Source organism: Hypanus sabinus, chromosome 28 (assembly GCF_030144855.1).
Source record: "Hypanus sabinus isolate sHypSab1 chromosome 28, sHypSab1.hap1, whole genome shotgun sequence".
NCBI classification, from domain to species: domain Eukaryota; kingdom Metazoa; phylum Chordata; class Chondrichthyes; order Myliobatiformes; family Dasyatidae; genus Hypanus; species Hypanus sabinus.
The window spans coordinates 35,656,810-35,680,110 of NC_082733.1; the positions used below are offsets into that span (position 1 = coordinate 35,656,810).

Here is a 23,301-nt window from a genome sequence, read left to right on the forward strand (position 1 = left end):
CAGTGCAGTTGGTGATATTCTCTGACATTCAGGTTCATATTCATTGCCAATTTGTTGTGTCTGTGCACATCTACATATCAATTAAATAAAAGCACGCACGCAGGAGATGGCTTTAATTGGTGTATTCGCATTGTAGTGAGTGAGAGAGAGAGCAATGCGCGTGCATAGACAACAGTTCAATTCGTAGTGCTAAGGGAGGGGGTCATTGCTCTAAAAGAAAAGGATCCATACATTACAAATAATTCCAAACATGTTTTGAAATAATCGTTCTGCAAACAAACTTTTGCAAACAAGTGATCTGGAAGAGAAAACTATTGCCTTCAAAATGCTTGGACACAGCACACTGATGAGACAATTTGTACTCACGAGTTGCCATAAGGAACAGTGACTCCTGCTATGGGCCCAGTATCACATCCGAGGAAGAGGAAGGAAATATAGCATCCGGTGGAGATGAGGTTGACTAGCATGGCCATCCTGACAGCACCAAGGGCTGTCAAGCTGAGCTTCTTCACCAGCAGCCCTCCAAGGAAGATTCCCAGACATGCACAGGGAATGGCAGTCATTCCTGTGGACAGAGAGAAAGAAGAATGCTTGTTCCAGTTCTCTTTCGCCACAGTGAGGCCACTCACAAGGAGGAGCAACACCTCATATTCTGCTTAGGTAGCCTCCAACTGCCATGAACACTGATCTTCTCCTTTCGGTAAGTTCTTTCTCCTCCCTCCTTCCCTCTTCTATTTCACTCTGCCCGTTACCTTTCCTGGTCACTTCTGCTTCTTTCCTTTCTCCTATCGTCCATACTCCTCTCCTATCAGATTACTTCTTCTCCAGTCCTTGACCTTTCCCACCCACCTGGTTTCACTTATCACCTTCCAGCTGGCCTCCTTCCCCTCCCTCCTCCGCCCCCTACCTTTTTATTCTGGTATCTTTCCCCTTCCTTTCTAGTCCTGAAGAAGGGCCTCGGCCTGAAACGTTGACTGTTTATTCATTTCCACAGATGCTGCCTGACCTGCTGAGTCCCTCCAGTATTTTGCATGTGCCGCTTACTACAGTTACTACGGTTACCCAGACTTTGATGGAACCGCAACTGAAGTATGAAGGCAGTCCTGGTCTCCTCTAAAGGAAGGGTATACTTACTATGGACAAAGTGCAGAGAATGTTCACTAAACTAATTCCTGGAATGAAGGGACTGTCCTATCAGGAGAGAATGGGTCAAGTAGGCTATAATTCATTTGAGTTGAGAAGACTACTTATTTTATTTAGTGATATAGCATGGAAAATGACCTCCGGCGCATCCAACCATGTTGCCCAGCAACCTTCAATAACACTGATTTAACCCTAAACCAATCATAGGACGGCATGCAATGACATATTAACCTACATGGTAAGTCTTTGGACTGTGGAAGGAAACCAGAGAAAAGCCACACCTTCCACGGGGTGGACGTACAGACAATGACAGGACTGAACTCCAAGCTCTGATGCCCCGAGCTGTAATTGTGTTGCGCTAACTGCTACGCTACTGTGGAGCCTAAGGGGAGATCTTAACGGAATGGACAATGAGGCTGTCCGGGTGCAGTGATGACAGTTCCCTGGTCTAGATGCAGGAGTTCCGCATTCAAATCACAGGGCTAGATACTTAGAACAGAGATGAAGATTAAGTTCTTCCCTTGAGGATGGGGAACTTGTGGAAATCTCTTCCACTGGGGACTGAGAAGACCATAGAGCTGAATATTCTTTAAGAGTGGGTTATCAGATGTCTACACACTGAGGGCATCAGTGGGTAAGGGGAGAGAGCATGTTGGTGGCACCGGGAATAGAGGATCAAACATGAACTTGTTGAATGGTGGAGCAGAATTGACGGGCTGAATGGCCTACTCTTTATACCGGAGTGTAGAATCAATGCATTAGACATGTTATAAGGCATAAATTCATCTATAGTCACTTGCTCTAAATGTTTGATGCAGTAACTTACGCCAACACAGTCAGTATTGAAGTCAATGGAAGCAAATTTCAGAAGTGGATAATGAGATGTCTTTGCTTATTAAATTCTGTGTTAGGTGAAAGTGATGGGAACTAATTTTGTCTGCCTTTCGCATGTGTTGCTCTGGATTTCCGGCATCTGCAGAATCTCTGGTGTTTATGATTTAGGAGCAGGGGTAGGGCACTTGACCCTTTGAATCTGCTGTGGCATTTAACTTGATTGTGGCTGATCCAATTGTAATGTCACTGCCATTCCCGTCGATCCTCGGTCACCATTCACCTCCTTACTTATCACGTATCTCACCACCTCTGCCTCAGAAATATTCCATTTTCAATGCACAGGGTCAAAAGAGGTCGCAGAGGGTTGTGGATTCAGCCAGCTCTATCATGGGCACAAGCCCCCACATCCCCTCTATCGACACCTTCAGAAGTTATTAACAAAGCCCTCACCGTCTGGGACATGCCCTCCTCTCATTACTAGCATCAGGGAGAATGTAAGGAGTCTTTGAAGAAGCAAGTTCCAAAGACGGATGGAATGCAAGGAAAAAATCCCCTTCCTTTAAGTGGAGAATTCCATATTTTGAAACTTTGGCCACAGTACAGACAGACCCTGGGTTACACAAGGGCTCTGTTCCTGGCAGCTGGAGGGAAGCAGGTTTCTTCATAGGTCACAAATATCTGTCTCTGTAATAACCATATTGTATCACACCACACACACTTGCTATAACTCTTTTACTTCATTGAATAATCACCCCAACACGCCCCATAATTAAACTATTAGAATATATACTGTATCCAGTCATTAAAAAATGCCATGAAACATATTATTACTAGCTTGAAAAATGTTTAAAATTTTATGGGAAAATTTGCATGAAGTCAGAATATGTAAATTAGATCATCTATCAACCCAGTATTTCCTGAGCCACACTCTTCTATAAAGGAAATATCTTCTCTGCTTTCACCATGTCAGGACCTCTCAGGATCTGATCTGCTTGGTCTGGTTGGCATTTTAGCCCGTGGCCAGCTAAGATGGTGCCTGAGTCAGTCCTTATTCCACCAACGAGCTCAATCACACGTGTCTGTTTCATTCGCCTGGAATGGCCAAATTCTATTTATTTATTTATTTATTATTTTCACAAGCAGCTCGGCAACAGGCCATTCTGGCCCAATGGGCTGTGTCATACCCATATGACCAATTAACCTACAAACCGGTACGTCTTTGGAATGTGGGAGGAAACAAGAGCACTCGGAGGAAATCCAGACTGTCACAGGAGAATGTAGAGACTTTTTGCAGACAACGGCTGAACTGAACCTGGGTCGCTGGTGCTATAACAGCATTACACTACCGTGCTACCCTCAGTAATTCGACCTATCATCTTCCACCCTCTGTCACTATTTCCACTAATCCTTCCTCCAGCTGTCAGTCACCCTCCTCGCCTGGATCTACCTATCACTTGTCAGCTCCATTTATTCATTTTTTTTCTCAGCACGTCACCAAAGACTTGAGGGAACGTCTACAGACGTACAGTGGAGAGTATTCTGACTGGCTGCATCACTGTCTGGTGTGGAGGCAGCATCGAAAGAGCCTCAGGACTCGCAACACCAGGTTCAGGAACAGTTATTACCCCACGACCATCAGGCTCTCAAATAAAAGGAATAACTACACTCACTTGCCCATCCATTGAGATGTTCCAGCAACCCAACGATCTCACCCTAAATTGTTATTTCATGTTCCCGTTACTAATTGCTATTTATTTATATTTGCATTTGCACAGTTTGTTGTCTTCTGCACTCTAGTTCATCTTTCATTGACCCTGTTATAGTTACTATTCTATAGATTTGCTGAGTGTGCCCGCAGGAAAATGAATCTCAGGGTTGTATATGTTGACATGTATGGACTCTGATAATAAAATTTACTTTGAACTTTGAGGCTGCAGAGGGTTGTAGACACCACCAGCTCCATCATAGGCACAATCCCATTGTGGACACCTTCAAAACGCAAAGCATCCATCATTATGGACCCTCAGCATCCCAAAACATACCCTCTTTTCATTATTGCCATTGGGGAGGAAGTACAGGAGTCTGAAGACGTGCACTCTCAATGTTTTAGAAACAGCTTTTTCCCCTCTGCCATCGTATTTCTGAACAGTCCATGAACCTGTGAACACCTCCTCTTTTGCACTAATTATTAATTTTTTAATGTAACCTACAGTTACTATTTATGTATTGCACAGTACTGCTGCCACAAACACAGCAAATTTCACAACGTATGTTAGTGATACTAAAAGTGGTTCCGCTTGTCCGGCCCCTCCCCTCACCTTTCATACTGGCTCTCTCCCCTGCACCTTGTAGTCCAAATTTAAAGTTCAAAGTAAAATTTATTATCAGAGTGCATACATGTCACCATATACAACCCTGAGATTCATTCTCCCGTGGGCGTGCTTAGCAAAGCAGTCACTGTAAACAGGATCAAGAAACAGCAAACTGAGCAAAGCAAATACAAATAAATAGCAATAAATAATGAGGGCATGGAATAACAAGATCAGAGGTCCTCAAAGTGAGACCATCGGTTGTGGGAACACCAGAAACAGAATGAGTGTAGCTATCCTCTTTTGTTCAAGAGCCTGATGGTTGAGGGGTAGTAACTGTTCTTGAACCTGGTGGTGCGAGTCCTGAGGCTCCTGTCCCTTCTACGTGATGGCAGCAACGAGAAAAGAGCACGGCCTGGGTGGTGAGGATCTTTGATGATGAATGCTGCTTTTCCATGACAACATCTTATGAAGATGTGCTCAATGGTTGGGAGGGCGTTACCCGTGATGCACCGAGCAGAATCCACTCCCTTTCGTAGGATTTTCTGCTCAAAGGCTTTAGTGTTCCCGTACCAGGCTGCAATGCAGCACACTTTCCACCACCATCTATAGAAGTTTGTCAAGGTTTTTGATGACATGTCAAATCTCTGCCTAATCCTGAGGAAGTACAGGTTCTGTCGTGATTTCTTTGCAATTACATTTATATGATGTGTCCTGGGCTGGTCCTCTTAGTGACACCCAGGAATTTAATGATGCTGACCCTCTCCACCTCTCTGATGAGTCCTAACTCATGGACCTCTGGATTCCCTCTCCTGAAGTCTACAATCAGTTCCTGGGGCTTATTGACATTGAGTGAGAGGCTGTTGTTATGACACCACTCAGCCAAGTTTTCAATCTCCCTCCTGTATGCTGATTCATCACCCCCTTTGACAGATGAAAGATCTTGACCCAAAACATCAACTGTCCATTTCTCTCCATAGGTGCTGTTTGACCCACTGAGCTCCTGTACCAGATTCCAACACCCGCAGTCCTTTGTGCAATGTTAATAACCAGTAGTAACCAGCCGCAAAACTTCTCTAAAAGTCTACTTGCCCCTTACATGAATCACATAAATTATAAAGGGCTTAATATGACAGAGTGTGGTCCCCCAGTTTGAACCTAACTGGACATGGGCCTGCTGGTCCCCTGGAAAGGTAACAGACCCAATGTCTGCGAGTCCAGCAGAAGTGGGAGGCCTGGGGTGGGGGGGAGCCTACCCCTGTCTCTGTGTGTGTTGGTGGATGAGAGGGAGGAAAGGGGCTTCTTTTGCCTTTCTTTCTGCTGCTGCTGTTCTGTCGACCACCCTGGGCCTGCTATGTCAGCGTTGGTGACACTTGCTGCCTGTCCCCAGCACATCGCATTGGCCGTGAAAGCAAATGGCCCATCTCACTGTACGTTTTGATGTACGTGTGTTAAATAAATGTGTACCTGAGTCTCAATCTCTGGTAACTTGCCTCAGGAAGCAAGGGGAGAGTCTTTCCCCAATATTTCCCTCTCAGTCAACAGACCGAGTCACAATAAGACTGTGGGATTGACGGTGGATGGGTTGGGTTTCTGATACAACTAAGGGGGGGCGGGGGTGACAGATCAGGTCAACCCTCCGACTTTATTGCAGCCTGGAACCGCGGGCGACCCCAAGGTCTGACTCACCCAGCAGCTGGTTGGCGGAGGAAGCCGAGAGGTTGAACTGCTGCTCGAGGTACTTGCCAAGGAAGGCAGCAAATCCGGCGACCACTGCAATCTCCATGCAGGCGGCGAGCACGATGCAGGTAAACACGGGGTTTGACAACAAGTGCTTGGTCACCTTCGGGATCACTGGAACACAAGCAAGGCCCTCAGCAGTGAGAACACCGACAAGTAAAAAAAACGTCGCTGGTTGTGCAGCATCTGTGGGGAAAGAGACTGTCTGGAACTGTCGAGGAGGCTTCACCCAAAAGCAAAGCAGTGCAGACGAGTTAGCGGGGAGTGACAACTTATGTTCTGTAGCTTCAAAATATTAAATTAATTCAAGGGACGAAATGTGAGTCTAACTTCATGTTTTTGCTTTAAGTAAAGCACGCAGTATCATGATGATGTATCCAATTCATGTATTTATACACATAATGAATTATTTAAAGAACAAAAATGCTTATTCAAACAATATATTTACAATATTACTCAAATACTACTGAAATATTAAATACTTGACAATGACTAATAACAAACAGGAGAGGCACAAAACAAGAAAGAATGGAATCTCAATGTGACAAGGCAAGAATGTAACTGAAGGATAGGACCAACGGCTGAGGCTGGCTGGTTTGTATGAGTGAACAAAGATTGGGGATGAAAGCTGGGATTGAATAGGCATCAGGTGTAAGTTGGAAAGTGGTGGCAGGTAATTACGCAGGTACATACTGAGAGGTGCCTGCCTGCGTGGGCCTGACAGAAACAGAAGTAATATTTTAGGTTCAGGCGGCACCTACAGAAAGAACAACAGCAAAGTTCCTGTTTCTGTGCTGTAGTGCTCGATGCATTTATATTTAGGGTGAATCTTCTTTATTTCTGGGGCCGGGTAGGAGTATGGAATGAGTTGCCTGTGCAAGTGCTGAATCTGGGTTCAAATTCAACATTTAGGAGAAGATTGTGTCAGTTTGTGAATGGAAAGGGTATGGAGGGCTAAGGTCCAGGTGTGAGTTGATGGGAGATGGCCGAATAATGGTTTGACATGGCCTAGTTGGGTCTAAGGATCTGCTTCTGCATTGTAGTGCTCTATGACTCTATAATGTTTCAGCTCAAGACGTTCAATATGTTTCTCTTTCCACAGATGCTGCCTGAACCTGGGATATGGATTCCAATTCTTCCTCCACAGATACTGACCGACCTGCTGAGTGTTTCCAGCTTTTTCTGAGGTTGTCATGGGAACTCCCTAAAATAGTGCCTGCCATGTTTTGAATTTGAGTGTGTAACATGATAAGAGGCCAAGACAAGGAGAGATAAAAGACTTATTTCTCATATCAGAAGTGTCAATAATTAGGGGGCACAAAAGCATTCTTACAGTAGGAAGATGACAGGAATTGAAGGATTTTAGCCTCATTATATTAAGGATGGGGAAGGTTTCGAGAGAGTGCAGATTGACCAGCATGCTGCATGGTAACCGGATCTTCTGGCTCAATGAGCACACACCATCAAATTACACCCCACGTGACCAATCGACCTACTCACTCGCACGTCTTTGGACTGTGGGAGGAATCCAGAGCACCCGGAGGAAACCCACATGGTCACAGGGAGAATGTACAAACTCCCTACAGGCAGCGGTGGGAGTTGAACTCAGGGCTGTTTTATTGCCAGAATGCTCATGAGGTGGGGGTTTGAGTCAGGGAGTGGGGAGTGGCGGGGGGGGGGTGGGTGATGTAGAGTGTTGGGGTATGGGGAGTGAGGTGGGGGATGGGGTGAGGGAGGGGATGGGGGTATGAGGTAGGGGAATGGGGTGAGGTTGGGGAAGGGGTGAGATAGGGGATGTGGGTGTGAGGTAGGGGAATGGGGTGAGATTGGGGAAGGGGTGAGATAGGGGAAGGGGTGAGATAGGGGATGTGGGTGTGAGGTAGGGTAAGGGGAGTGAGGTGGGGAATGAGGAGTGTAGGGGAAGGGGGTGAGGTAGGGAATGGGGATGTAGGGGAAGGGGGCTGAGGTAGGGGTGGGGGCGAGGGAATGGGGGTGTGGGGGAAGGGGGTGAGGTAGGGAATGGGGATGTAGGGGAAGGGGGCTGAGGTAGGGGTTGGGAGAGAGGTAGGGAATGGGGCTGTAGGGGAAGGGGGCTGAGGTAGGGGTGGGGGTGAGGTAGGGAATGGGGGTGTGGGGGAAGGGGGTGAGGTAGAGAATGGGGATGTAGGGGTTGGGAGTGAGGTAAGGAATGAGTGTGTAGGAGAAGTGGGTGAGGTAGGGAATGGGGGTGAGGTAGGGTTGGGAGTGAGGTAGGGAATGGGGGTGTAGGAGAAGGGGGTGAGGTAGGGAATGGGGGTGAGGTAGGGTTGGGAGTGAGGTAGGGAATGGGGGTGTAGGGGAAGGGGGCTGAGGTAGGGGTGGGGGCAAGGTAGGGAATGGGGATGTAGGGGAAGGGGGCTGAGGTAGGGGTGGGGGCGAGGTAGGGAATGGGGGTGTGGGGGAAGGGGGTGAGGTAGGGAATGGGGATGTAGGGGAAGGGGGCTGAGTTAGGGGTTGGGAGAGAGGTAGGGAATGGGGCTGTAGGGGAAGGGGGCTGAGGTAGGGGTGGGGGTGAGGTAGGGAATGGGGGTATGGGGGAAGGGGGTGAGGTAGAGAATGGGGATGTAGGGGTTGGGAGTGAGGTAAGGAATGGGTGTGTGGGGGAAGGGGGCTGAGGTAGGGGTTGGGAGTGAGGTAGGGAATGGGGATGTAGGGGTTGGGAGTGAGGTAGGGAATGGGGATGTAGGGGTTGGGAGTGAGGTAGGGAATGGGGGTGTGGGGGTTGGGAGTGAGGTAGGGAATGGGGGTGTGGGGGAAGGGGGTGAGGTAGAGAATGGGGATGTAGGGGTTGGGAGTGAGGTAAGGAATGGGTGTGTGGGGGAAGGGGGCTGAGGTAGGGGTTGGGAGTGAGGTAGGGAATGGGGATGTAGGGGTTGGGAGTGAGGTAGGGAATGGGGATGTAGGGGTTGGGAGTGAGGTAGGGAATGGGGGTGTGGGGGTTGGGAGTGAGGTAGGGAATGGGGATGTAGGGGTTGGGAGTGAGGTAGGGAATGGGGATGTAGGGGTTGGGAGTGAGGTAGGGAATGGGGGTGTGGGGGTTGGGAGTGAGGTAGGGAATGGGGATGTAGGGGTGGGGGTGAGGTAGGGAATGGGGGTGTGGGGGAAGGGGGCTGAGGTAGGGGTTGGGAGTGAGGTAGGGAATGGGGATGTAGGGGTTGGGAGTGAGGTAGGGAATGGGGGTGTGGGGGTTGGGAGTGAGGTAGGGAATGGGTGTGTAGGAGAAGGGGGTGAGGTAGGGAATGGGGATGTAGGGGTTGGGAGTGAGGTAGGGAATGGGGGTGTGGGGGTTGGGAGTGAGGTAGGGAATGGGTGTGTAGGAGAAGGGGGTGAGGTAGGGAATGGGGGTGAGGTAGGGTTGGGAGTGAGGTAGGGAATGGGGGTGTAGGAGAAGGGGGTGAGGTAGGGAATGGGGATGTAGGGGTTGGGAGTGAGGTAAGGAATGGGTGTGTAGGAGAAGTGGGTGAGGTAGGGAATGGGGGTGAGGTAGGGTTGGGAGTGAGGTAGGGAATGGGGGTGTGGGGGAAGGGGGCTGAGGTAGGGGTTGGGAGTGAGGTAGGGAATGGGGATGTAGGGGTTGGGAGTGAGGTAGGGAATGGGGGTGTGGGGGTTGGGAGTGAGGTAGGGAATGGGGATGTAGGGGTGGGGGTGAGGTAGGGAATGGGGATGTAGGGGTTGGGAGTGAGGTAGGGAATGGGGATGTAGGGGTGGGGGTGAGGTAGGGAATGGGGGTGTAGGGGAAGGGGGCTGAGGTAGGGGTTGGGAGTGAGGTAAGGAATGGGTGTGTAGGAGAAGTGGGTGAGGTAGGGAATGGGGGTGAGGTAGGGTTGGGAGTGAGGTAGGGAATGGGTGTGTAGGAGAAGGGGGTGAGGTAGGGAATGGGGGCTGAGGTAGGGGTTGGGAGAGAGGTAGGGAATGGGGCTGTAGGGGAAGGGGGCTGAGGTAGGGGTGGGGGTGAGGTAGGGAATGGGGTGTTTAGGGGAAGGGGGTGAGGTAGGGGTGGGGGCGAGGTTGGGGATGTAGGGGTTGGGAGTGAGGTAGGGAATGGGGGTGTAGGAGAAGGGGGTGAGGTAGGGAATGGGGGTGAGGTAGGGTTGGGAGTGAGGTAGGGAATGGGGGTGTAGGAGAAGGGGGTGAGGTAGGGAATGGGGGTGAGGTAGGGTTGGGAGTGAGGTAGGGAATGGGGGTGTGGGGGAAGGGGGCTGAGGTAGGGGTGGGGGTGAGGCAGAGGGTAGGGTAGAGAGGGTGGACGTTCACTGACCTCGCATCTGTTGGAAGCAGGACAAGGAGTGGGCCGGTTGCCGTAGCTCCATCACCCCGTTGCCGGGCTTGGGCCTCTCGAACTGCTGCGGGATGTTCTGTGGGAGGGTGGCCATCTCGCTCTCCGGCATCCGGTCGCTCTTGATGGCCAGCGACTGCGGGAAGCCGAACATGAAGAGGGCGGAGAAGAAGAGGAGAGCTCCGGAGAGCAGGAAGCCCCCCCACCAGGCCCCGATCCAGCGAGGGTCCTCGGGGGAGATGTCCAGTTTACCTGCGGGGTGAGGGGAGCTGCTTAGCAAGAGAACAACGTCCACCCAGCACGTTGTGCCAAATTAGCCCCACTGAGGAGGGGGAGCCACAGACAGGCCCTCAGCACATTTACACAGTAACCCACACTTTCCAGTCCACTCCTATCAGACTCTACCCCTGCACATCACTGGGTTATGGGACGCAACTGGAAACCCTGGAGAAGCTCACATGATCCGTGGAAGAATGTTCAAATTCCACACGGACTGCACCGGAGGCTGGAATTGAACCCAGTGAATCCACTCACTGAGCCGCCGCGAGCGTTTCTTCTGTTGGGGTTCCCAGTTTACCTATTTCCAGCCACCTGGTCAATCCCCTCCTGGGTCCTAGACTTCCCTTCCCCGTAACCACGCTTTGTCCTTGTGAGATTTCTGAGCATGTCTGGTCCGATCATCTCACTGACTCCATTCTCACAGACCCTGGAAATGCCTCACTGTTACCCCTGACCTCCTCAAACCCCCCCCTTCCTCAGAGTTTGCCCTCCTGCCCTGATGTGGTTCAGAGTCAAAAGCCGGCTGTGTCACAACCTGTACTGTTTTGCTAAATTAAATCTGCCCCTTATGTACAACTTGTGTTGGCATTGAAGAACAATTTAAGTATTTTGTTAATTTCTAATTCTGATCATATCAGCTGCAGGATTTGTTTTGTCATTTACAGTGCGGGGGCTTGGGTGTGTTGTCTCTGAGCTGCTGTCACAAACTCCCCTCTGAACCTGATGTAACTTTCCACTGCCTTTCCCTCTATCAGTGTCTGGAGGAAGTGTTCAGATACTTTCACACCTGATTAAAACAGGCAGAGATATTGAGCTCTCTATAAGACAAAAGAGATTTGGTTCCCAGCCTAAAGACGGTATTTGTCTTCAGTCGGGCAGGAGCAGATAATGATCAAAATTCCAGGTTTACAGAGACCAGCATGGATTCCAGCTCCTGATCGCCATCTGGTGTTCACTACTGGATAGGCAAGTGAGCGCGCACGCGCGCATATCTGAGCGTGTGTGTGTGTGTGTGTGTGTGTGTGTGTGTGTGTGTGTGTGCACGTGTGTATCTGAGTGAGTGTGTGTGTGTGTGTCAGTGTTTGTGTGCATGTGTGTATCTGAGTGTGTGTATGCATGTGTTTTCGAGTGAGTGTGTGTGTGTGTGCGTGTGTGTGAGTGTGTGTGTGTGTGTGTGTGTGTCAGTGTTTGTGTGCACGTGTGTATCTGAGTGTGTGTGTGTATGTGTGTGTGCATGTGTTTTTGAGTGTGTGTGTGTATGTGCTTCTTTCACTGGTTGTCAATGTGTGTGGGTTTGTTCCACCCTTTGTCCCTGATCTTTCTCTACTTTCTTTCTCTGTCCCCCCTCTCTCTTCCTCCTTCTCCCCCTCTCTCTGTTCCACCCGTTGTCCCCGATCTTTCTGTCCTTTCCTTCTCTACATCCTCTCCCTCTCGCACACGCACACACACACAGACTCTCACACACACACTCTCACACACACGCATACACACGCGCGCGCGCACACACACGTCACGTACTGGTGTCAATGAAAACTGCGTCCACGTAGACTTTGGTGCAGAGTGATCCCAGGATGAAGCCACAGGCAGGACCGAAGACCAGGGTGGTGAAGAGGATTCCTAAAAACCAGGAGAAACACACAAACTCAGCAAGGGCTGGTGAACTTTGCTCTCATCCTGGACATGATTAGAAGCTCCCACACGTCCCCAATCCTAACCCAATTCCAGTCCCAGACAGCAGAGCTTGCAAATCCAGGTTGATGCCCATCAACAATACTGTGGGAATGCCACATATTAGGGAGACTAAATTTCTGAGGACATATTAAACTAGGGACTCATCTCTCATAGATATAGGAGATTCTAGAGGCTGGAAATCCAGAGCAACCCATACAAGATGGTGGAGGAACTCAGTAGTTCAGGCAGCATCTATGGAGGGGGAATAAAGAGTTGTAGTTTTAAGCTGACACCCTACAGAAAAGAGCTGGGAATTAGCCAGAATCAGAAGGTGGACGGAAGGGGAAGTGTTCAGCTTGGCAGGGATTAGTGAGACCAGGTGGTTGTGTTGGGGAGGGGGGAGGGTTGGGGTAAGAAGCTGGTAGGTGATAGGTGGAAAAGGTGAAGAGCTGAAGAAGAAGGAATCTGATAGGAGAGGACAGTGGACCATGGGAGAGAGCGAAGGAGGAAAGGGAAGGACGAGGGGAACCAGAAGGAGGTGATGGCTAGGTGAGGAGAAGGGGCTGAGAGAGTACCCAAAATAGGGAATGGGAAAAGAGAGAAGTAAGGAGGGGGAAGAATTCCCAGATGTTAGTGAAAGTAATGGATTTTATTATCTCTGAAGAGTATTAATAATGACTGGAGTCACCTGTCTTGTAAAGACACTGCCCAGACAAAGGCAATGGCAAACCATTTCTGAAGAACAATTTGCCGAGAACAATCAGGGTCAAGACCGTGATTGCCCACGTCATACGACACGGCACATGATGATGATAGATAGAGAACGCATGCAGGCTTTTCCTCCTCAGGTCGGGTGAGGTTAGAACTAGAAGTCATAGGTTTAGGGTAAAAGCTTACATATCTCAGGGGGAACCTGAGTGGGACCTTCTGCACTAAGAGGACATTGTAAAAGTATGAAACGAGCTGGCAGCACAAGTGGCAGATACTGGTTCAATTGCAACATTTAGGAGAAGTTTGGATAGGAGAGGAATGGAGGAGCATGGACCAGCTGAAGATAGATGGATCTTAGACAGACTAGGCTGGCATGGGCTAGGACTAAGTGGCCTCTTCCTGTGCTGTAGTGCTCTATGATTCTATGAAATTCCAGTGTTTTTAATTTGATAAATCTTAAAATTTATTACTGTTAGCCTTGAATGTGCTCAATGTTGCCCGCCTGCGGGCAGCCCCCTTCTCCGTGGTGTGGGGTGCTGATGCCACTTACTGTGGTGGGTGAGCGCCTCTGCTGCCGAATGTGGAGCTCTACTGTCACCTGGTGGCCATCTGTTGTAACTTCACATTAGGAATCGGTAACAGAGTGAGGTAGGTCGTTTACATTGCTGGACAATGATCAGAAACTGGAGTACTGTGCAAAATGCTTATTCACATATATATACATAGCTAGGGTACAGTAAGCACTGCTCTTGTCAATGTGGAGCAGAGTGTGAGTTTGTAAATTTGGTGGGAGCAAAGGGTGCTGGGAATGGCGAGGGTGGAGCGCCATGGGAGGGGTGTGGGACAAGTGGCAGAGAAAGAGTGCCAGGGCGGGGTTGTGGTGTGGGTGCAGACACACCCAGCCCTGAGACACCAGGCAAAGTCATTTGATTCCAAACAATTTGGTTTATTGATCATTATAGAATGCCTCACTTGTACTTCCCATCCCCTCCCCTCTCCCTTTCCCCTTTTCCAGTCATGATTCCCCTCTCAAAATCAGGTTTATCATCACTCACATATGACATGAAATTAGTTTTTTTTGCGGCAGCAGTACCTAAAATTATTACAGTACTGTGATAAGTCACAGGCACCCTAGCTATGTATATGTGCCTAAGACCTTTGCACAGTACTGTACCTCAAGCTGAATTTTGGAAAAACCACAAATAAAATAGACTTGTGATCTCACTAACTACCTTGTTATGATCCTGCAATTCTTTAACTGCCTGCACTGCACTTTCATGTTACTGTAACATTAAATTCTGCTGTAGCGGAGCGACACAGTGGTGTAGCGGTTGGCGCATTGCTTTACAGTGACAATGATCACCAATCAGGGTTCGATTCCCGCTGCTACCAGTAAGGAGTTTGTACTTTCTTCCGGTGCCCATGTGGGTTTCCTCCGGGCGCTCCGGTTTCCTCCTACATTGCAAGAGACGTACAGCCGGGGTTTAGGGAGCTCTGGGCAGGCTATGTTGGCGCCAAAGTGTGCTGACACTTGTGGGCAGATTGGATCCTTGCAGATTGGATTTGACGGAAGTGACTCGTTTCACAGTACAGCTTCACATTTCGATGTACATGCGACAAATGAAGCTGACTTTCCTTTCTTCTTTCTCTAAATTCAGCACTGTTACTGTTTTCCCTTGTACTACCTCAATGCACTTGCAGTAATGATATGAGCTGTGTGGATGGCACGCAAAACAAAAGCTTTTCACTGTACCTCAGTATGTACGACAATACTAAACCAATTAATCTGTGTAAATTCGGGTATTGATAGTAGATGATCAGCCATGATCTCAGAATGGCAGTGCAGGCTCGAAGGGCCGAATGGTCTACTTCTGCAGCTACTGTCTATTCCAGACACCCTGTCTGGTCACACAGCAACGCAGGGGATGCTGAATAAACCTATCAGGTCAGGCAGCATCTACGGAGAGGAATGGACACTTACTTACCCACATGAAGGGTCTTCATGAAATACACTGGATAACAAATTTTTTTCATAAGTTTTGCTTCCTTTGAATTTTTTGCTTGTTTAGAATATACTGCTTGAAGCCAAGCACAAATATAAGGTCAGAGTACCTATATCATGTTGGAATTTGGAGAAACAAGAAATTAACCCTGATTGAATATAATGCGGTTATATTCTATATAATGCTTTGCAATAGTTCAACTAAGCTAAAACTGTTTTGCTGATGATTTTCATTTGTACTCAGTGTCTGATTTTAAGCGTCCAGCAATAATCAGCTAGTATTGATGGATTCGAATTGCCCTGATACCATCTCTCCATGACCACAATGTCTTGGTGAGACCTTTCACCGTGCTCGTCACTGCCAGCGCCAAGATCTGCAGGGAAAAGATCTAAATGGGACACAGAAAATGAATCTTCAGTCACATGTTTCACTTCATGGTTTTGCGGGCTCGAAGCACGTTGCCAACCCGCTGCACATAGTTTGGTGCTCTGTAGTTGCCAAGAAAATTTTCAGCAACATCCTGGAATGCCTTCCCTGCGATTTTCTCCAGTCCCACCAGAAGCCCTTCGAATTGCCTGTCACTGATTTGTGCACCAACAAAAATTCCTTCCTTAATCAGTTATTCTGACGAATTATGAAATGAAATAAGAAATATAGGTAATTAAAAAAAAATGATGCCTGATAGAGCAATTTCATGGTCAGCAGCCCAAAATCCATAAGACAAACCCCAAAGTATTCAGGAAGCAAAATCGTTGTGATCCATTGATATGGATGGTCTATTTCCCTCCACAGATACTGCCTGACCCTGGCCTAGAGCCTCCGGAACCCAGTTTGTAGTGCCAGATTTCAGCATCTTGTCTCTGTCAATGACAACAGATGGAAGATCTGATTTCAATATTGCCTGGGAAATGCTGCACAATCGTACTTTCTTCCTGAAAGCATTGCAAGGGAGCTGAAATGAGCACTTGGACCACTCGAAGCCACTGCTGCTGCAATATACAGGGATGAGGAACAATATTGGCGCTGAATCTGAACGTATTAAGGAGGAAGATTAGTTTTGTCACATCTACATTGAAACATTGGGGTGGCGGGGTGGGGATACGTCTCTACCAAAGGAGGTGTCAGGTGCTCCTTCCTTACTTACCACTGATGCCAGGAAGACAATCTGTGAAGGGTATTGATAATGGCTGGGGTAATCTGCCTCATAAAGGCTCAGCAGAAAGCAATGAGAAACTACTTCTGTGGAAAAATTTGCCAAACGCAGTCATGGTCATTTTCATAAGACCATGATTGTCCACGTCATGCAACACGGCGCATGATGATGATGTCATTGAAACATACAATTCACCTATCCCAAATTTATTATGCCGCAGTGTTCTCATCTAAAGTAACCTGAGTTGTGGAACATGCCTCAGGTTGCTGCTGGACACAAGAATTGGTGAGTCAACAAGGTTACTTCACAACATCAGTGCCCTGTCACTACCCGCTGCTCGCAGAGGGCCGTCTCTGTCGGGCTTTTGCTCCATATGTCAAAGGATGCATGGGCTGAGTTGACTGACTCGTTAAAGGAGCTTCATACAGAGATGCCAGTGCTGGTCCGGAGGGTAGTGTCGCAGAGGTGCTGCTTCACAGCAGAAGCAAGAACACAGTTCAATTATAGCCACAGTTGGTAGCTCGCTCACCTATGAGTCACAAGGCTGTACGTTCCACTTCTGAGGCCTGGGCACAAAATCTCAACTGACACTCCAATGCAAAACAGTTCACGATGCTACTGCTTGCAAGAAATGGTAAAACTTAGATCTTCTCCTCTCTGGGTATGGAAGATCCCATTACCATTAGATATAGAAGCAGAATTAGGCCATTTGGCCCATTCATTGTGCTTCACCATTCAATCATGGCTGATTTATTATCCCATTCAAATCCATTCCCCATGAACCTTTGACATGATTACCAATCAAGAATCTATCACACTCAGCTTGAAATGTACCCAATGACTTGGACTCCACAGCCATCTGTGACAATGAATTCCACAGACTAACCACTCTTCGGCTAAAGAAATTCTTCTTCATCTCTGTTCTAAAGGGATGTCCTTCCATTATGGAGTTGTGCCCTCTGGTCCTAGATCCCCCACTATTAGAAACATCCTCTGCACGCCCACTCTATTTAAGCCTTTCAATGTGACATTATCTTGAAGAGGAGATTTCCCTGTTTAGGGTTAATATGTATCTTTACTTAACATTACTGAGAAGAAATATTTGCTCATTTGTCATTTTAGACCATAAAACCATAAGATATAGGAGCTGCATTAGGCCATTTGGCCCATCGGTGCTGCTCACCATTTCATCATGGCTGATGCATTTCCCTCTCAGACTCAGTCTCCTGCCTTTTCCCTGTATCTCTTCATGCCCTGACTGATCAGTTATCTATCAACACCCGCCTTAGAGATACATAATGACCTGGCCTCCACTGTGGCAACGAATTCCACAGGTTCACCACTCTCTGGATAAAGAAATTCCTCCTTTGTGGGAGTTTTCTGTGAACTTAATGCCATGTCATCTATGGTACAATGATAACTGCACATCAGCTTTTACAGGCTTTATTAAAGTCAAGGTTTTTGACATATGAAGTGTCTGAAATCCTTACTTGCACAACACTCATTGTCGCATGCACAGACGCATGGAATGCAATGAAATCCTTACTTGCACAACACTCATTGTCGCATGCACAGATGCATGGAATGCAATGAAATACTTACTTGCATCAGCATCAGAGGCAGATAACATTACATAAGCAGCGTTCACAAGAGAATCTTAAATTAAATTTTTGGTCACCTCACTACAGGAAGGATGTGGATGCTATGGAGAGAGTGCAGAGGAGATTAACGAGGATGTTTCCTGGATTGGAGGGCGTACCTAATGAGAACAGGTTGAGTGAACTTGGCCTTTTCTCCTTGAAGCGACGGAGGATGAGAGGTGACCTGATAGAGGTGTTTAAGGTGATGAGAGGCATTGATCATGTGGATAGCCAGAGGCTTTTTCCCAGGGCTGAAATGAGGGGGCATAGTTTTAAGGTGCTTGGAAGTAGGTACAGAGGAGATGTCAGGGGTAAGTTTTTCACACACAGAGTAGTGGGTGCGTGGAATGCACTGCTGGTGGTGGTGATGAAAGTGGATACAATAGGGTTTCCACCTCATCTCTTTCTTTCTGCTTCTTTTAAGAGCCTCTTAGATAGGCACATAGAGCTTAGAAAAACAGAGGGCTATGCACTAGGGACATTCTAGGCAGTCTCTGGAGTAAGTTACATGGTCAGCACAACAGTGTGGGCCAGAGAGCCTGTAATGTGCTGAAGATTTCTATGTTCTATGTTAACCATAAATAAAACACAATCTTTACAAGAAGGAACACAATTAGAACAATAACTCGAGTCAATTTAAGTACAAGGTAATCACAATAGCCGCAGTATTCCTAAACTGCAGTGATTAAGGTTGTGCAGTGGATCAACCATGAGACTGGGAATTCGGAGTGCCCTGTTGGATGGGCCAGGAGGGTGCAGTGGAATGCTTTCCCTCAAGGATATTGCCGAGACAGAACTGTTTAATACGATCCCAGGAATGAAAGTTAATGTATGAGTTAATGTGATTGGTGGCTCTGGTTTTAAAAGAATGAGCACGGAAACTCATTGAAACCTATCAAGTATTGAAAGGCCTAGGCAGAGTGGATGCAGACAGAACAGAATAGAAGGATGTCCCTTTAGAACAGAGGTGAGGAGGAATTTCTTTAGCCAGAGAGTGGTGAATCTATGGAATTCATTTGCACAGACAGCTGTGGAGGTCGAGTCATTGGGTATATCTACAGTGGAGGTGGATAGGATCTTGGTTAGTCGGGGTGTCAAAGGTTGTGCGGAAAAGGCAGGAGAATGGGGTTGAGAGGGATAATAAATCAGCCATAATATATTGGCAGAACAGACTCAATGGGCTGAATGGCCTAATTCTGCTCCTATGTCTTGTGGTCTTAATGACATAAGTGGTACAATGATAGAGAGACCCGGGTTCAGTCCATGGGTGCTGACTCTGTGGAGTTTGCATGTTTTCCCTGTGACCCCAGTCTTTTTCTCTGTCTTACTGGGCGACATTGTGGAATTGAGGGCATTTTTCATCCTATATAATTGAATATATTCCTTTTCCATTCTCCTTGTGATTGTATAGAAATGAATATTTCCTCTTTTTGTCCCTTTCTCCCCTTTTCTCTTTCTCTCACTCTCTCTATCACCTCTCACTCTCTACCCGGTCTCTTTCTTTCTGTTTTTCTCTCTATCTCCCTCTCTCTCTCCTCCCCCTTTTTTCTCTCTCTCTCCTCTCTCTCTGTCTATCTCCCCTCCCACTTTCTCTCTCTCTCTCTTTCACTTTCTCTCCCTGTCCATTGCCCACTCCTCATTCCATTTTTGGCTGGTCATTGCATTAGCACCCTGCCTAATTCCACCACATCCTGCGGAATGGAGTTCACGCACAGCTTTCGGAACATGGAGTGCCTGACTGACACCCTGGGAGGCAAAATCATCATTCTGAGAATCACAAATCCTTCCTTGCACATCGGAGTTCATTTAAATCTGGAGATTTTCTGAATGGATTAGTGCTGGTCCATGAATCAAAGCCGAGGATTTACCCCCAACCTCTCTCCTCTCCATGAACAATCTTCAGAAACCCTGCTCAGACTCACCTCTCCCTGTGAGGAGAAATTGCTCAATAATGTGAGGTAAACAGCTGTTTAGAAAGACCAGAGGCTTCTAATTATGACTGATTAGAATTGTAAATGTGTTTCTCTTTCCACAGATGCTGAGGGTTACTGGCATCTTAATTTCTCATTCTATATGACAGCAAATTTGTCCAATTCCTTCTCCTCGTGATTGTATGGGAATGGAATTTCATCCCTCTTGGCCCGCTCCCCCTTTCTTTCTCTCTAACCTCTTCTTCCACCTTCTCTCTGTACCCCTCTTCCTTTTTCTCTCCTTCTCTACTCTCTCATTCTTCCCCTTCTTTCATCCCCTATCCCTCACTTCTCTCCTTCACCACCTCTATTTCCACTTCCTCACCCACCCCCCCAATATCATCACACTCACATTACAGTCTTCATTTCTGCCTTACTATGTTACATTGTGGAATTCAGGGGAATTTTTAACTATATAATCGCATACAGTCCCAATCTCTCCATCTTGTGATTGTACAGGAATTGTGTTTGTCCCTCTCTCCCCCTTTCTCTCTCTCTCTACCACTCTCCCTTCTCTCTCCCACTTTCATTCTTTCTCTCTCTCTCACTCTCCCCTTCCTCTCTCACTCTCTACAGTCTGTTTTCTCCCCCACTCTCTCTTTCACTCTCACCTCTTTCTTTTCCTCTCTTTTCCCCTCTCCCTCACTCTCTCTCTGTCAATTCCATCAAAGAAATTGCACATTAACTTTAGGAAGACAGCTGTTTAGAAAGACCGGAGGCTTCTAATTATGACTGACCTAAAAATGCCAGATTTTTATTATTCAGAGATTATCCAGACTTGGGAGTATAAGCTTTTTTAACTGCATCGAATACAGCATGAATTTTATCTGTTCTGCTAGCAGCTTTCTTTCTTGGAAGCCAATAATCTACAGATACGGCACATGAACTGTCATATATGAGAGAGAGAGAGGAGGGAGGGAGCAAGAGGGAGAGGGGAGTGGGAGAGACGAGGAGAGAGAGAGGGGAGAAACAGAGAGAGAGGGAGAGAGAGAAGAGAGGGAGCAAGAGGGAGAGGGGAGTGGGAGAGACGAGGAGAGAGAGAGGGAAGAAACAGAGAGAGAGGGAGAGAGAGAGGAAGCAAGAGGGAGAGGGAGTGGGAGAGATGAGGAGAGAGAGAGGGAATAGAGCGAGAGAGAGGAGAGAGAGGGAGCAAGAGGGAGAGGGGAGTGGGAGAGACGAGGAGAGAGAGAGGGGAGAAACAGAGAGAGAGGGAGAGAGAGAAGAGAGGGAGCAAGAGGGAGAGGGGAGTGGGAGAGAGAGAGATGGGTAGGAGGAGGTGAGAGAGTAAGGATGTGAAGTCATGTGCCAATGTCGCTTGCTGAATCAGAAAATATTTTTGTTACATGGAGCAACTCAGCAGGTCAGGTAGCCTCGATGGAGAGGAATAAACAGTCGATATTTCAGGCCGAGACCCTTCATCAGGACTGGAAAGGAAGGGGGAAGATGCCAGAATAAAAAGCCTGGGGGAGGGTAAGGAGGGTAGATAGAAGGTGCCATGTAAAGGACTGGAGGAAGAAATCTCATAGGAGAGGAGAGTGACCCAGGGGGAGGTGAGAGGCAGATGAGAAGAGGTAAGAGGCCAGAGTGGGAATAGAAGCGGAGGGGGAGGACATTGTTTTTAACTGGAAGGTGAAATCAATATTTATGTCAGAGCAACATAGCCTAATGACATTTTTCAACACGAGATCCACATTCATGTAGGACATCTCTACAACTGTACACCTAATTACCATTTATATGTGATGAGCTTGTCCACCCCTTTAATCAGTTTTGATTTGGTACTTCATCAAAGACTGGTAGATTACTACAGATGTACCACAGAGAGCATTCTGACAGGGTGCGTCACTGTCCGGTACGTGTGTTCTGGTGCACAGGGTCAGAAAAAGTTGCAGAGGCTTTGTAGATTCAGCCAGCCTCATCACGCTCCCTATCATTGAGGACATCTTCAAACGGCGATGCCTCAGTAGGGTGGCATCTATCAGGAAGGAGCATCACCACCCAGGCCGTGCCCTCTTCTCACCCTTACAGGAGCCTGAAGACTTACACTGAATGCTTTAGGAACAGCTCCTTCGCTGGATGTCTGTATGGTTCATGATACTACTTCACAATTTTGCTCTCTTTTCACATTATTTATTTATTTTTAAAATATACTCTCATTGTAATTTACAGCAATTTTTATGCCACGCATTGTACTGCTGCTGCAAAACAACAAATTTCACAACGCATGTCAGTGATAATAAACCTGATTCTGATTCCAATCCTTTCAGGTGCTGAGTTCCAAAATACTTCAGAGTGAGCAGGTATTTTCTCATCTCCCCGGTAACCATTCTGCCATTTACACTGAATTCACGTTCCTTGTTCTGTTCCCTCTCTGGATCCCATTACCTCCATCTCGGCCTCTCTGACATCAGTTAGGTCTCCCTCAGCTTCCACTATTGAAAAGGAAAACATCCAGTCTTTCCCCAAAGGTCGAGTGAGCCAGGTCTTGTACACCTCTCATTCCTCTTTCTCTTTGGAGCTAACCTGATAGAGGCGTACAAAATAATAAGTGATATAGATAAAATGACAGCCAGAGACTTTTTCCCATGGTGGAAATGGCTCGCACGAGGATGGATAATTTAAAGTGATTGGACAAATGTATTGGGGGATGTCAGAGTTAGTTTATTCTACACAGAGAGTAGTGGGGTATGTGGAAGGGGTAATGTCGAGGCAGATAGCTTAGGGAAATTTAAGAGACACATGGATGAGAGAAAAATGAAGGGCTCTGTGGGAGGGAAGTGTTAGATTGATCTTGGAACTGGTTAAAGGAACTGCATTGTACTGTAAAAACACTAAATGCTGGCAGAACTCAGCAGGCCAGACAGCATCTATGGGAGGAAACTTTGGCCCAAAACGTCATCACTACCTCCTCCCATAGATGCTGTCTGGCCTGCTGAGTTCTGCCAGCATTTTGTGTTTTTATTTATCTATCTATCTATCTATCTATCTATTTATTTCCAGCATCTGCAGATTCACTTGTGTCGCATTGTACTGTTCTATGTTTTAAGTAAATTTTCCCAGACCAGACATCTTCATAAATCTCCACAGCACCCTCTCCTTTGCAGTCAGACCTCCTCATGACCAGAACAGTCACAATAATAAAACGAGTAACGTACCCATTTCTTCCATAACTTCTTGAATGTCACTGTATACTTTAGAAAGTAAAGCAAAACACTTTGTGCTCCCTTTTTAATGATCTTATTGACTTCTCCTGCTACCATGTAAGGATCTTCAGGCATGTATTCACAGACTCATCTACTCTGTGACTACCTCTAAGCCTGGAGCTGGTGATTTTTACTCTATTGGTGTATCATCACATTTACATCGGCAAGCCTCCTCTCCTCAGCGAGGGTAGTACACTCCTTCACCTTTTCCCTTCTCCATATCCTTTGACCAATGTCACTACTTCACAGGCCCTTTCTGGACACAAACAAGCTTTTGTAATTCCTAGATTATAAGAGACTGGAGGAATTCAGTGGGTTAGGAGAATCTGC

At 47.3% G+C, this 23,301-nt stretch overlaps 1 protein-coding gene across 1 annotated transcript in view; it reads right to left on the minus strand.

Moving 5' to 3' along the window:
* Nucleotides 1-23,301, minus strand: part of LOC132382363 (solute carrier organic anion transporter family member 3A1-like) — a 222,070-nt gene that overhangs the window by 41,358 nt on the left and 157,411 nt on the right. Inside the window, exons 3-6 of the mRNA XM_059952482.1 lie at nt 12,139-12,237; nt 10,324-10,593; nt 5,976-6,140; nt 367-565 (exon numbers count right to left, since the gene is read on the minus strand). Of these exons, the coding sequence (XP_059808465.1) occupies nt 367-565; nt 5,976-6,140; nt 10,324-10,593; nt 12,139-12,237 (733 nt within the window). The remainder of the gene's footprint in view (nt 1-366; nt 566-5,975; nt 6,141-10,323; nt 10,594-12,138; nt 12,238-23,301) is intronic.